The sequence below is a fragment of the Macaca fascicularis genome, chromosome 19, assembly GCF_037993035.2.
Source record: "Macaca fascicularis isolate 582-1 chromosome 19, T2T-MFA8v1.1".
Lineage (NCBI taxonomy): Eukaryota > Metazoa > Chordata > Mammalia > Primates > Cercopithecidae > Macaca > Macaca fascicularis.
Window position 1 is genome coordinate 55,230,446 of NC_088393.1, and position 14,930 is coordinate 55,245,375.

A 14,930-nucleotide genomic window follows, 5' to 3' on the forward strand; every position below is an offset into this window, starting at 1 on the left:
AGAACTCCTGATCTTCGCCCACCTTGGCCTCCCAAAATGTTGGGATTATGCCCCGCCTTCCTCCCTCTCTCCCTCCCTCCCTCCCTCCCTTCCTTCCTTCCTTCCTTCCTTCCAGACAGGGCCTTGCTCTGTCACCTAGGCTGGAATGCAATGGCACAATCTTGGCTCGCTGCAACCTCCACCTCCCAGGTTCAAGCAATTCTCCTGCTTCAGTCTCTTGAGTAGCTGGGATTACAGACACTCACCCCTACGCTTAGCTGATTTTTGTCTCGATCTCCTGACCTCAGGTGATCTGCCCACCTCCCTGCTTCTCATTGAGGTCTCTGTCACTCAGTTATCAATACAGGGAAAGGGCTCAAGGGCAGTGTGTGGCCATGGCCATTTGCAGAAGATGGCAGTAGGAGCGACCCTTTCTACTTTTACTCAACACAGCTGCTTATGCCCAGCCTGGTTAGGCCTCAGGGCAGTGTGCGGGGACTGTGATCTTAGCTCCAGGTGCTCCTCCAGCTGGAGAGGCAGCCTACGGCTGATCACAGTGCAAGGCCAGATGTCCCTTTCTGTCTCTGTGAGGGCAGAGATGAGGTCTGTCTCATGACTCTATCCCCAGCACTTGTCACAGTGGTGCCTCTGAATATGTTATGGGTCATTCACTCATCCATTAAATATCAAGTGCCCTTACAACATACTTTATCCACTGGGGACAAAGTGAGGATAAAGCAACAAAGAACCCCTACCCTTTTGGGGACTTCACTTTTTGTTTTTGAGACAGGGTCTCACCCTGTCACCCAGGCTTGAGTGCAGTGGCTTGATCATAGCTCACTGCAGCCTCCAACTCCTGGGCTCAAGTGATCCTCCTGCCTCAGTCTCCTGAGTAGCTGGGACTACACACCCACACCACTATGCCTGGCTAATTTTTTTTTTTTTTTTTTTTTTGTAGAGATGGGGTTTCACTGTGTTGCCCAGGCTGGTCTTGAACTCCTGGGTTCAAAAGATCCATCCATCTCAGCCTCTCACAGTGCTGGGATTATAGGCATGACCCATGGCACCAGGCCGAGCTTCACTTTTACCAGGAATGGGGATGATGAAGGCTGGGAGTGTCCCAGTCTGGTGGAGCTCAGGCCCCTTAGCCTTTCTTCTGATGGAGCCACAACTGCCCGGGCCCGCCTCTCCCACCCACTCACAAGCAGGGCTCACAGAGCCTCTGATTAGAAGACCTCTTCGGCCGGGCGCGGTGGCTCAAGCCTGTAATCCCAGCACTCTGGGAGGCCGAGACGGGTGGATCACGAGGTCAGGAGATCGAGACTATCCTGGCTAACACAGTGAAACCCCGTCTCTACTAAAAAAAATACAAAACACTAGCCGGGCGAGGTGGCGGACGCCTGTAGTCCCAGCTACTCGGGAGGCTGAGGCAGGAGAATGGCGTGAACCCGGGAGGCGGAGCTTGCAGTGAGCTGAGATCCGGCCACTGCACTCCAGCCTGGGCGGCACAGGGAGACTCCGTCTCAAAAAAAAAAAAAAAAAAAGAAGACCTCTTCAAGGCCACGCTGCAGGGAAGGCAAGCAGAAAGAGTATCCACTGTTCCAATCTGATTTTATTGAAAAGGAAACATACAAAAATCATGTACAAAAAAAATTAACCAAACATGTACAGAAAATTCATTCCGGTATCTACAGCAGCGCATATACAGTATCTTACAGGCTGGGCCATCCCTCCCCACTCCCAGACTCCTCCCTCTTCCGAGATTTCCCCCCCTCCCTGACTCCCCGTCTTCCCCCCAGCGCTTGGCCCTGGGGACTAAGGCTGGGGCGGCTTCAGCCAAAATCTCCCACCCCCCAAATGAATGCCAGTGGTCACACGTGCTCTCTCTAAACCTATGCAATGGGATTGATGGGGCGGGGGGCGGTCATGGGCAGAGCACAGGATTCACAGTCTGGGCCCCTCCTGGCCACCCCCGCATGAAGGTGAGGCAGGCACACCCACCACCCGCCGGCTGGCTCAGGGAAGATGGTTGGGCACCTGGCTGGAGCAACCGGCAGACGCGCCCCACTCTCTGGCTCCAGGAGGCTAGTGGTCACGTTTGGCTCATTTGCTCTTCACGGGCCCCCTCCCAGGAGGAGGGGGGGAAGCACCAGGGGCCTGAGGCCAGGCCCAGAGTGAAGGAGCACCGAGAGGAGAGCCCCCCCTCAGTGTCACCCCTGCAGCTGGAACGGACACCAGTACAACAGCCTTTCCTGAGATGGTGGTGGGCGGCAGAGGCGGGCGGCTCAGTCCCCACCCCCTTGGTCACCGCCGCCTTCCGATGCTGAGTCCATCAGCCCTCCCTCCCCTGGCTTCTTGGCCAGGGACCCAGGAGTCCGCATCTCTGTCAGTGAACCCCAGGCTGGGCTGGGGCTGGAGTGGCTGCCCCGGCCTGCCCCCGGGATAGGCAGGGCTGGGAGTCCAGTATGCTACATGGTGCAGAGAAAGTCCCCCGCGCTGGCCAGGGTGTCAGGAGGTGGGAGGGGCCTGCCCCCCGAGTCCCTGACGTCCACCGGGCGGGTGCAGGCACCTAATTGGGCTCCATTTCGGGGGCTCTGTGGCCCCTGGGTAAGGGCAGGAGTCCCATGATGAGATTGTACAGGACCCTCCAGGGCGAGGGGCGGTGTCGCTGCTGCTCCTCTTGTCTCTGGGGAAGAGAGACCGGGCAGTTAGCAGGGGACTGAGTATGGTGAGGGGAGAGGGGATGGTCAGCTCCAGCAGTGAGGCGACTGTCTCGCCCACCCCTATTCCGGCTCCTCCCCACACCTGGGCTAACGTCCATGTCTTGGAGGTCACATCCTCATCCAGGACCTGAGACCAGGAGGCAGAGGACAAACACGGAATGTCTTCAGCAGAGAGCTAGGCACCCAGCGAGTGTGTGGCACATGTTAGCTGCGGCCGCCCCAGCCCTGCTGTACACTTAGGAAAGATCCCACAAGGGGCTGAAGGATGGACTGCAACCTATCCTACCCCTCCCTGCAGGGCCGGCAAGATGAGGAGAAAGGAGCAGGGTGCCCACAGTCTTGGCAGTTCTAGAACACTCTGTGGAAGGAGGAGAACTGGGAAGAGTTCACCCCCCATTGCAAAGGCTTCAACAGAAGCACCTCTAGGCAATGCTGAGTGAAACCCCTGCCTTCTCTCCAGTGGCAGGGTGAAAACAAGGTGGTCTTTTTTTTTTTTTTTTTTTTTTTTTTTTTTGAGACGGAATCTCGCTCTGTCGCCCAGGCTGGAGTGCAGTGGCTGGATCTCAGCTCACTGCAAGCTCCGCCTCCCGGGTTCACGCCATTCTCCGGCCTCAGCCTCCCGAGTAGCTGGGACTACAGGCGCCCGCCACCTCGCCCGGCTAGTTTTTTGTATTTTTTAGTAGAGACGGGGTTTCACCGTGTTAGCCAGGATGGTCTCGATCTCCTGACCTCGTGATCCGCCCGTCTCGGCCTCCCAAAGTGCTGGGATTACAGTCTTGAGCCACCGCGCCCGGCCAACAAGGTGGTCTTTAGGGACCTCTCAGCTCCAACATGCTAGGAAGTGGGAAGGCAGGAGGCTAAGTCCTAGGAAAGGCTCCCGACTGGTAAAAATTAAAGGCAATACTAAAAAGTGTACAGAGGCCCAGTGCGGTGACTTATACCTGTAATCCCAGCACTTTCAGAGGCCAAGGTGGGAGATCACCTAAGGCCAGGAGTTTGAGACCAGCATGGCCAACATAGTGGAACCCCGTCTCTATTAAAAATACAGGCCGGGGCTGGGCGCGGTGGCTTAAGCCTGTAATCCCAGCACTTTGGGAGGCCGAGGCGGGTGGATCACGAGGTCAGGAGATCGAGACTATCCTGGCTAACATGGTGAAACCCTGTTTCTACTAAAAATACAAAATACTAGCCGGGCGTGGTGGCGGGCTCCAGTAGTCCCAGCTACTTGGGAGGCTGAGGCGGGAGAATGGCGTGAACCCGGGAGGCAGAGCTTGCAGTGAGCCGAGATCACGCCACTGCACTCCAGCCTGGGAGACACAGCGAGACTCCGTCTCAAAAAAAAAAAAATACAGGCCGGGTGCGGTGGCTCATGCCTGTAATTGCAGCACTTTGGGAGGCTGAGGCGGGCAGATCACGAGGTCAGGAAATTGAGACCATCCTGGCTAACACAGTGAAACCCCGTCTCTACTAAAAATACAAAAAAATTAGCCAGGCGTGGTGGTGGGCGCCTGTAGTCCCAGCTACTCGGGAGACTGAGGCAGGAGAATGGCGTGAACCCAGGAGGCGGAGCTTGCAGTGAGCCGAGATCGCGCCACTGCACTCCAGCCTAGGTGACATAGCGAGACTACGTCTCAAAAAAAAAAAAAAATGGCTGGGCACGGTGGCTCATGTCTGTAATCCCAGCACTTTGGGAGGCCAAGGCAGGTGGATCACCTGAGGTCAGGAGTTCAAGACCAGCCTGGCCAACATGGGGAAACCCCATCTCCACTAAAACAACAAAAACTAGCCGGGCATGGTGGCATGCACCTGTAGTCCCAGTTACTTGGGAGGCCAAGGCAGGAGAATTGCTTGAATCCGGGAGGCGGAGGTTGCAGTGAGCTGAGATTGCACCACTGCACTCCAGCCTGGGCGACAGAGCAAGACTATCTCAAAAAACAAAACAAAAAAGCGTACAGAGAGCGGCAGTTCTCTGCCACTCCCTGTAGCTCCACAGGCAGGCTCTATGCTAAGTGGGGACCACCTAACCTCCTCCCCTTCAGGTGCTGGGGAAGGAGAAACTCACTTTACAGAAGGTTAAATGATCCTCATCTTCCTCCTGTTACCTGGCAGTGAGTCGCCTGGTACCAGCCCAGTCTCCTCAACACTCCCTAGCAACTCTTGGGGCCAGGAGATGGTGGCAAAGGGGGCACATCGGATTGGCGTAAGTTATAAAACCCACCACTGTCAAACTGCTGTGGGTGCCACCTGGTGAGCAAGCTAGCAATCACCTAGTAAGGTGGATGGTGGGCAGACCACCCAGGTACCTACTCTAGAAACACAAGAGCACACCTGGAAACATGCATGTGTAGGAGAGGAAAAAAGGCAATAAATAATGGCCGGGCACAGTGGCTCACACCTGTAATCCCAGCACTTTGTGAGGCCAAGGTGGGTGGATCACCTGAGGTCGGGAGTTCAAGATCAGCCTGGTCAACACAGTGAAACCCCATCTCTACTAAAAATACAAAAATTAGCCAGGCATGGTGGAGGACATCTGTAACCTCAGCTACTTGGGAGGCTGAGGCAGGAGAATCGCTTGAACCCGAGAGGTGGAGGTTTCAATGGGCCAAGATCGTGCCATTGCACTCCATCGTGGGCAACAAGAGCGAAGCTCTGTCTCCAAAAAAAAAAAAAAAAAAAAAGAAAGCCAATATATTTTAAAATAGGCTGAGTGAGGTAGCTCAGGCCCATAATTCCAGCACTTTGGGAGGCTGAGGCAGGAGGATCACTTGAGGCCAGGAGTTTGAGACCAGCCTGGGTAACGCAGAAAGACCTGATCTCTATAAAAATAAAAATAAAATAAAAATTAGCCAGGCATGGTGGACCTGCCTGTGGTCCCAGCTAGTTGGGAGGCTGAGACGGGAGGATCCCTTAAACCCAGGAGTTGGAGGCTGCAGGGAGCTGTGATTGAACCACTGCACTCCAGCCTGGGAGACAGAGTGAGACCCTGTCTCTAAACATAAAATAAAAATACATATCTATCCATCAATGAGAAAATGAATAAGGATACTATGTTTATCCAACAGAATACTATGTAGCAGTGAAAATGGCTTTTTTTTTTTTTTTTTTTTTTTTTTGAGACAGAGTCTCATTCTGTCCTTCAAGATGGAGTGCAGTGGCTTGATCTCCTGATCTCGGCTCACTGCAACCTCCACACCGCCACCTCCTGGGTTCAAGAGATTCTCCTGCCTCAGTCTCCCAAGTAGCTGGGATTACTGGTGTGCCACCATGCTCAGCTAATTTTTCTTTTCTTTTTTTTTTGAGACGGATTTTTGCTCCTGTTGCCCAGGCTGGAGTGCAATGGCGCTATCTCGGTTCACGGTAACCCCCGCCTCCCAGTTTCAAGCAATTATCCTGCCTCAGCCTCCCGAGTAGCTGAGATTATAGGCCTGCACCACCACACCCAGCTAATTTTGTATTTTTAGTAGAGACGGGGTTTCTTCATGTTGGTCAGGCTCCCCTCAAACTCCCGACCTCAGGTGATCCGCCCTCCTCAACCTCCCAAAGTGCTGGGATTACAGGTGTGAGCCACCGTGCCCGGGCTTCATTTTTGTATTGTTAGTAGAGACAAGGTTTCACCATGTTGGTGAGACTGGTCTCAAACTCCCAACCTCAAGTGATCCGCTTGCCTCCGCCTCCCAAAGGGCTGGGATTACAGGAGTGGCCCACTGCATCCGGCCGAAAATGGCTGTATTTGTTGTTTCTTTCTTGCGATGGTCTTGTTCTGCCCCCAGGCTGGAGTTAAGTGGCCCTTCATGGCTCACTGCAGCCTGGACTTCCCTGGCTCAAGGGACCCTTTCACCCCAGCCTCCCGAGTAGCTGGGACTGCAGGCTGGCACCACCACACCCGGCTAATTTTTATATTTTTTGTAGCAATAGGGGTCTCATTATGTGGCCCACACTGGTCTAGAACTCCTGGGGTAAAGTGTCCTTCCAACTCCGCCTCCCAAAGTGCTGGGATTACAGGCGTGAGCCACCGAGCCTGGCTGAACATATGGTGAATCTGAAGCCTAATATTAAGGGAAAAACGAATTCTGGGGAGGAACAAAAACTATGTCATGTAGGCTAAGCTAAGACTGCCCCATGATCCTAAGCCCTGGTTCTGGCCTGGTAAATATGGAGTAAAAGCAACACCCGCAGGGGTTGAGACAGGCCAACTTGAGAGATTTCCTTTGGATGCAGGGAGGGGGAAGGGATGGGGAGAGTGAGGAGCTTCACCACATGCGTTTCTGCGGTTTTGTTTGGTTTGTTAATAAGCAATGCGGGTGTAATGTTCGGACTGAACAGAGCTGGCTAGTGGGCGCACGATGTTTGTGATTTCCCATTCTCTGCTGTGGGCTTCGAATATCTGTTTTAAAAAATCGGGGCCGTGCCAGGGGCTGGGGGCGGGGCCTCCCGCGGGGCGGAGCTCCGAGCCCTCCCCTGCAGTCCTCAGCCCGCCCCGGCTGTCCCCGGCACGCCCCGGCGCCCGGGAAGCTGTGTGGCGCTGCGGGCCGCGCGAGAGGGACGGCAGGGGGCGGGCGCGGCGCGGCTGCTGACTCACCAGCTATAAATAGCCCGGGATATATGAGCCGCGCCGCCCAGCGCCGCCCTCAGTCCCCGCGGCCGCGGGCCGCGGGCGCGCCGCTAGTCTCCGCGGCGGCCTAGTCCCCGGCCCTGGCCCTGGCCCTGGCCCGGGCTCTGGCTCCGGCTATGTCAGCCGCCGCGCGGAGTCCCTGGGCGGCTCTGCGGGCGCGCGATACCCCCCACCCACTCACCCCCCACCTGCCTGTCCGCGGAGCGACCCAGCCGCGCAGGGCAGCAGCTGCCGCACATCTGGCGGGGGCCGCCTGCCGCCCCCTCCTCCGGCGGGAAGTCCCACCTGCCGTCTACCCCACCCCCAGCACTCACCCGCCGCTCGTATTGCGCGTTGAGGTCGTCCGCCATCCGCCGCAGCTGGGCCCCGATCTCCCGGGCCCACTGTTCCTCCTCCCCGCGGACTCCCGGGGCCGCCTGGGTGGGACCGCCCGCCAGGGCCCCCGGGGCGCTGGGCACGGGCGACTCCAGGTGCTGCTCCGCCAGCAAGAGCGAGGGCTGAGGACCTTGGAGAAGCAGAGGGGCGCGGTCAGCACCCACTACCCCTCCAGGCCTCGAAGTGTACGGGCCCACTTCCCTCTTTCCCAGCTACTGCTCCCCGACTCATTTCTAGTGATCCCTTCGCCCCGTCTTAGAGTCAATTTCTCAGCTTTTCCTCCCCAGGCACCAGAAAGCAAAAAGGACCTGGGGACGCCGCTCTGGGGTCACCTGTCTGGCCAGCTACGTCCCCACGGCCCTTGTCAGTGTGGAAGGTAGACGGCCAGACAGGTGACCCCGGGGGTGGTCAGGCTTAACGACCTCTATTTCCCAACGGGGACACATCTTGCCTGTTCCATGTGACAGACAGGGAAACTGAGGCCCGCCCGTAGGGAGTATCCCAAGGTCACACAGGGATACAGCGACTGAACCCCACCCAGATCACAAGCCTCAGGTCTCCAGCCCTCTCGTGTCCAACCACAGGGAAGCCACACCTCCGGATGTGGCAGAGGCCTAGAGACCAGAAGGCCAGAGACTGTGGCAGCTTCAGAGCGCGGGCCTGGGGGCTGGGACGCGGGAGATGCCTTGCTGCCCCACCCCCTTCTGAGAGCCCTGGGAGGCTCCTGCCCTCCCGTCCCACCAGATCCTGGTCTGAGGGTTCCCTAAGGCCTACAACCAGGGCCTCAGTTTCCACATCTATGACCTTGGCTTGAAATCGGTGTCCCCTTCCAGGGCTTCCAGGAACTGAGCTAGGGAAGTGTTCTCTTTCCTTGCTCCCCTTGGGCTGCCGGGACAGGATGGGGGATGGGAAACCAGGACTCACTTTCCCGGGCTACAGTGCCTGCTGGCAGGGATGGGGCTCCCCGGGCACCACAGGGTTAACAGCCCATCAGGCAGGGGACCTTTAACCCTTCCCTCCCCAAGACTCCCCCCTCCCCGAGGGGACTTTCCCAACACAATGGCCCCTCCCCCTCTCCTTCCTCCGCCGGGACTGCGGAGAGGGCCAACCCTGGCCAAAGAGATGCAAATAAAGGCAAAGGCCCCTCGACCCCTCCCCAGAGCCCAGAGTTGACAGTCCTCCCGCTCGGCCCACACTCCCTGCAACAAGAATCCTCCAGGGGGTCTAGGGGACCCAGACTGGGGGAGGGCAGCTCGGATGCAGCTGTTGCCCCAGGCCCGGAAGAGACAGTGGGCTGCAATTCGGGGACTGCAGTCAGATTCCAGGAGGGACTTCCCACTTGACCTCCCCCTCCACCCCCAGCCTCCTTCTTCCTGCTTCTTTCAACACAAAGACCACATTGGCCACACCCTCCCAGTGGCCCGGCCGGGCTCGCCACTTCCCCCCTACCCCGTCCTCTCCCACTTCTCCAGTTCCTCCGAGTCTCAGGTCCTCTCTCTTCCCGACTCCTATCACCCCGGGGGCGGGGCGGGCACTCACCGTCCGGGCGTGGGCCTCGGGGCCGGCTGCGGGGACCCCCAGGCCAGCGGGGGCCCCCCAGGGCGGCGGTGACGGCGGGTGGGGCGGTGGGGGCGCAGAGGTAGGCAGCGGGCAGCAGGGCGGGGGCGGCGGGGGCGGCAGCCAGGCCGGGCTCGCAGAGGCCGCAGGACACTGCCGAGGGCACCAGGCGGCCGAGCGGGAAGGGGCGCGGGCCGTCGCGGGCCAGGCCCTCTACGGGCTCCGGGGAGCTGCCCTCCTGGCGTGCGCGGGCCATGGCGCTCCCTGGGGCCTGCGGGAAACGGGAGGAGGAGCAGGTCAGCAGGGAAGTACCAGGACCCACTGTACCTCCAGTCTACCCGGGGTCAGGACCCAGATGGAGAAGAGTGGAGGTGTGTGTGCATGCGGAGGGGGTGATGGCCCCACAGAGACACGCCCAACCAGGGGATGACACCACCGGGTCCTGGGTGGTCTGGAGAGCCTCCCCTGCATACGGTGATGGGCACACAGGAGGGACAGGGAGCACAGGATGGCTCTCACAGCAAAGGCAGGGCTCACACAGGACGGATGGAGGGGTCTAGCAGGTGTGTGTACGTGGGCTGTGACAGTCCCACAACACAAACTCACTCCACTTGGGACTCACAGCATGGGCTGGTGGGGACAACTTTCCCAACACAGCGACGGGCACACAGGGAGGGCAGCGAGGCACAGTGAGGCCCCCACAACACACACACAAGGACTCACACGGCACTGGCCAGCCTGACCACCCACCCCACCTCCCACTTGCACACAAACACTGAGATGGCCCCAGTCTCAGACATCACTACTCGGTACACACAACACACACACACACATACACCCCGACCAAAGCAGGAGCATCCAGACAGACCATCACAAGCACTCTACGTACTGCCCACACTGGCTGGCACAACCCATCCCCACACACACATCCAAACTGTCAAAGTCTCACACACTGACCCACTGTTGATATGCCCAGGGGCACATGCAAACACAATGCAGCCATTGCAAACACAAACACACACACACCAGCTAGGCACTGCCTCAGTTCCCAAACATGCCCCTCTCCCCACACACACACACACACACACACACTCACTCCAGAGATAAGACCGGCACACCTCTGGACTCACATATCAACACAAAACAGACACCCACGGACACACATACATCAACACCCCCAAAACACACCCACATGTCACCAACTCTCAGGACACACGTAAATCAGGCACACACAGACACATGCCATCAGACCTCAACACACCACCAGACACGCAGGCTACGACCAGCAGACACCAACCCACCCTCCTCAAGCAGCCCTCAAACACCATCACCAACTGTCAGCAACACACACACACACCCTACAGCTAACTCTAATCCCACACAGCCCAGCAGCGCACACACCTAGCGCACCCACAGAAAACACTGGTCTCACGTGACTGACATAAACACTACACACACGCAGCCCACATGACACACATGAGCCAGCCGATCACAGTGACAAGCCCCTCAGACCCAACACACACACGCATACACTACACACACACACAGAGGCTCAGAAACAACCCCATCCAGAGGCTGCGAGCAACACCCACCGTCTACACTGTATAGACCCCACAGATCCTGGGCCCTCAAATCCCAGACGCTGATGCCAGACACACAAGCCAAACCCAGACTGAAACAATCCCCCACCACACACACACACACACACACACACACACACACCTGAGAACTCACACAGACACCTGGACAGAAAACAAGACATTTGCATTTAGCAGGCGCAGCATCACAAACGCTGGGCAAAGACACACATGCCCCGGAGATACAGAGACAGCCTCAGCCAAGACAGAAACACACAGGCAAGACACAAGCGCACACACCGCACGCTCGGGCAAGACACACACAGAAACACACAAACAGCTCACTCCAGCAACACACACACACACTACAACCTCCGCAGCCCAGCACACGCAGGCAACAGACCCCCAGTATCACCCCAAAACAGCACACACAGACAACTCTCACCGAGAACACACGCAGGTCCACCCACCCCACAGGCAGGGCACCCACAGACAGAACCCCACACAAACAGGCGCGGGGACTCACGCAGACACCCCGACGGGTCAGAAACCCCAACATTCCTCCGGATCGACACCACCACTCGCTGCAGAACCCAGCACAAACTCAGAGCCAGACACGCGCACACACCCAGGCGAGACACCTGCAGATCCACAACCCCGCACACGCGCGCTCCCACGGCGGTCCCAGACGCCCCCCTCCGCTGTCACAGCCCCCCCCACCGCCGCCACGTGCGCCCGCCCCGCCCGCCAGGCGAGCGCGGGGCCAATAACCGGCTGTTGCTGGGGCGCAGCCCCCGCCCGCAGGAGCCGCAGACTCCACGGCCCGCGAGCCGCCCCCCGTCGCCGCCCCCAGCGGGCGCGCGCCCTGGGTGTGGCCGCCCCTCCGTGCCGCCCCCCCGCCCCTCCCGGACTCTGGGGGCTGGGGCACCCCGGGGTCGACCCTCTTCCCCGGGGCCGCACTGGCCGCCAGGGGGCGCTGCCAAGCCCGCACCCCATTGTTTGTAAACAAACCCGCCAGACCGCCGAGGCACCTGTGCGCCCAGACCGGCGCCCCAACGCCGAGCCGCCTCTCACCCGGCGACCTCGGCCCAGGGTCCCTCGCGGGGTTTGGAGGGAGGCGCGGTGGGGGGAGGCAGGGCGCCCACACTGCTCTCCGCCTGCACTCCCGTCACCTCCTCCAGGGAGTCCACCCGGCCTGGCCGATCGCCGCCGGCGAGGAGTCAGGGCGCGCACACTCACCCCGGGGGCATGAACACGCCGGAGGGGGCGGTGGTGGGGGGCGGGCGGCTTCCTTCAAGAGGGCGCGCCCGCCAAGCGCCGCTCTCCGCGGCGGCTGTTGCTGGGGCTGTCGCTGCTGCTGCCGCTCTAACTGCAGTGGCGGCTGCTGTGGCTGTGGCTGCTGCCGTTCCCCGGGCCGCAGGCGCGTCCGCGTAGTGGCCGCCGCTGCTGGGATCGCCGGTGCCGCCGCCACCGCCAGGCGCCCGCTCGCATGTGGCTCGCGCCGCGTCTCAGGCCGCCCGGCGGATCCCGGGCCCGCTCCAAAGCCGCCCCGCCCCGCCCCGCCCCGCCCCCGCCCGGCGGGTCCCACGCCCCGCCCCCGCGTGACGCTACGGCCCCGCCCGCCCGCCGCGGACAAGTCGGGACTTGCAGGCGCGCGCCGCGCCCCCCCCTACCTCCGCGCCGGGGGTTTCCCTGCAGCCGGGGACGGGGCAGGGCCTGGCCCAAGGCGAGGAGGACCCAGGCGCTGTGCAGCGGGGTCCAGGGAGATCGCCCAGACACCGGGACAGTCGGACACACACACTGACTGGGACCCACAGATCCACACCCCCAGGGATGCGTACACAGACCGACCGACGTTCCAGGGTCCACCAAGTCACGTGCAGGCAGAGCCCAGAGGATATACTCATGGACACAAGGCCACAGTCTCACAAATCCACACCATGGACAGGGGCACGAACACACACACTCACTGATGGGGCTAACACACACACCCAGACGCAAATGCACAGACCCACTAACAGGGCCCCCCGGACAAGCAGACGGACACAATGGCAGGGCCACACACAGTTGCACAAACACCCACACTGATGATCACACCTGGGCCCACGAACTGTGTTCACAAACAACCCTACCGAACAGGCACCCACACCACATACACGGTGGTGCAACCACAACAGACACAGGCGGAATGCTTGTCTGGAAACACAAACTTGCTGATAGGCACAGGGGACACACATACACACCCAGACACACACAGACACCTGTTACAGGGATACCTGGACACACAGCCAAATCCAAATCACACTCCAACAGGGACATACACAAATGCACTCACGCAATTTCACAGCTAACACATTAAAACTATCAGAAACTGACATTTGCCCCCCACGATGGCTCACATTTGTAATCCCAGTACTTTGGGAGGCCAAGGTGCACGGATCTCGCCTGAGGTCAGGAGTTCGAGACCAGCCTGACCAACATGGTGAAACCCCGTCTCTACTAAAAATACAAAATTAGCCGGGTGTGGTGACGCATGCCTGTAATCCCAGCTACTAGAGAGGCTGAGGCAGGAGAATTGCTTGAACCCGGGAGGCGGAGGTTGCAGTGAGCCGAGATCCTGCCACTGCACTCCAGCCTGGGCGACAAGAGCAAACTCCATCTAAAAAAAAAAAAAAAAAAGAAAAGAAAAAAGAAAAAAGGAAGGAAACTGACATTCATAGACAGACCAAATCAGACATAGACATAGAAGAAACTGACCACCGACACATGTCATGAAGTCACACCTGTGACAGCTTCTTGCTAACTGGTCCACTGACTGCACACACACGGGAGCATGCACACCTGGCCACACTCACCACAAATCTGGCAGGGGACCCACGTCGCAGAAGAAGCCCTGGGCACCTGGCATGGACATGCCCGGGCAGACCCCACGCCAAATTTTATCCTGTCTCATAGTTTTCTATTCCCTTTCCTTTTTCAGTTTCTCATTGTTACTTCCTTCTCTGCTCTGGTTCAGGGAGTTTTGAGTTTTGTCCTTCCTTCTTCCAAAGCTGTGGACTCCTGTCTCCTCCTCTACACTTTCCATCCCTACCGGGTCTCACCCAATCACAATCGCCTCATCAGAGTGAGTCACCTTCCAGTGCCTAGCATGGGGCTGGCTGAGAAAAGATGTCAGACTTCTCAAACTTGACTGCCTCCAAGTACACACTCTTAGCTTCCCCAAGAAAAGCAGTTAATCTATATCTCACATGAAATTTTCCCATTTGAAACATTGGGAACGCCTCAGCTTTCCTCTCTCTTTCCCTTTCCCTGATTATTCATTCTCCCTTCCTTCTTCCTGGTGTTTTCCAAACTGTGGTTCATGAGTAAACCATGGATTATGATATATGACATCACTTACATGGATCTTACTTTTTTTTTTTTTTTTGAGACAGAGTCTTGCTCTGTTGCCCAGGCTGGAGTGCAGTGGCACGATTTTGGCTCACTGCCACCTCCACCTCCTGGGTTCAAGCAATTCTCCTGCCTCAGCCTCCCGAGTAGCTGGGACTACAGGTGTGCGCCACTACACCCAGCTAATTTTTGTATTATTGGTAGAGACGCGGTTTCACCATATTGGCCAGGCTGGTCTTGAACTCCTGACCTCAGGATCCGCCCATCTTGGCCTCCCAAAGTGCTGGGATTACAGGCATGAGCCTCCACACTCAGCTTTTTTTTTTTTTTTTTGGATAAAAGATTCACTCTGTGGCCCAGACTGGAGTGTAGTGGCACAATAGATAGTCTTGTGGTACAATAGCCTTGCAGCTTCAAACTCCTGGGCTACAGAGATCCTCCTGCCTCAGCCTCCTAAGTAATTTTTATTTTTATTTTTATTAAAATTTTTAAATTTTAAATTAAAAAATTTAAATTTTTTATTTATTTTTATTTTTTTTTGAGACGGAGTCTCGCTCTGTTGCCCAGGCTGGAGTGCAGTGGCCGGATCTCAGCTCACTGCAAGCTCCACCTCCCGGGTTCACGCCATTCTCCTGCCTCAGCCTCCCGAGTAGCTGGGACTACAGGCGCCCGCCACCTTGCCCAGCTAGTTTTTTGTATTCTTTAGTAGAGACGGGG

General features: G+C 58.0%; 1 protein-coding gene across 7 annotated transcripts; it reads right to left on the bottom strand.

Moving 5' to 3' along the window:
* Window positions 1-1,573: 1,573 nt before the first annotated feature.
* On the bottom strand, window positions 1,574-13,885 carry BBC3 (BCL2 binding component 3). Of its 7 annotated transcripts, none has more exons than XM_065534664.1 (4): window positions 13,679-13,885; window positions 9,229-9,517; window positions 7,629-7,819; window positions 1,574-2,665 (listed from the first exon to the last, which is right to left on the bottom strand). In XM_065534664.1, the coding sequence occupies exons 2-4, from the start codon at window positions 9,500-9,502 to the stop codon at window positions 2,549-2,551; spliced, it is 582 nt and encodes a 193-aa protein (XP_065390736.1). In that variant the 5' UTR covers window positions 9,503-9,517; window positions 13,679-13,885; the 3' UTR covers window positions 1,574-2,548. The 7 variants fall into 7 exon arrangements, with proteins under 7 accessions (XP_065390736.1, XP_005589748.1, XP_045236122.1 ...); XM_005589691.3 differs by lacking the exon at window positions 13,679-13,885 and adding an exon at window positions 12,063-12,333; XM_045380187.2 differs by lacking the exon at window positions 13,679-13,885 and adding an exon at window positions 11,465-11,526.
* Between the last annotated feature and the right edge of the window lie 1,045 nt (window positions 13,886-14,930).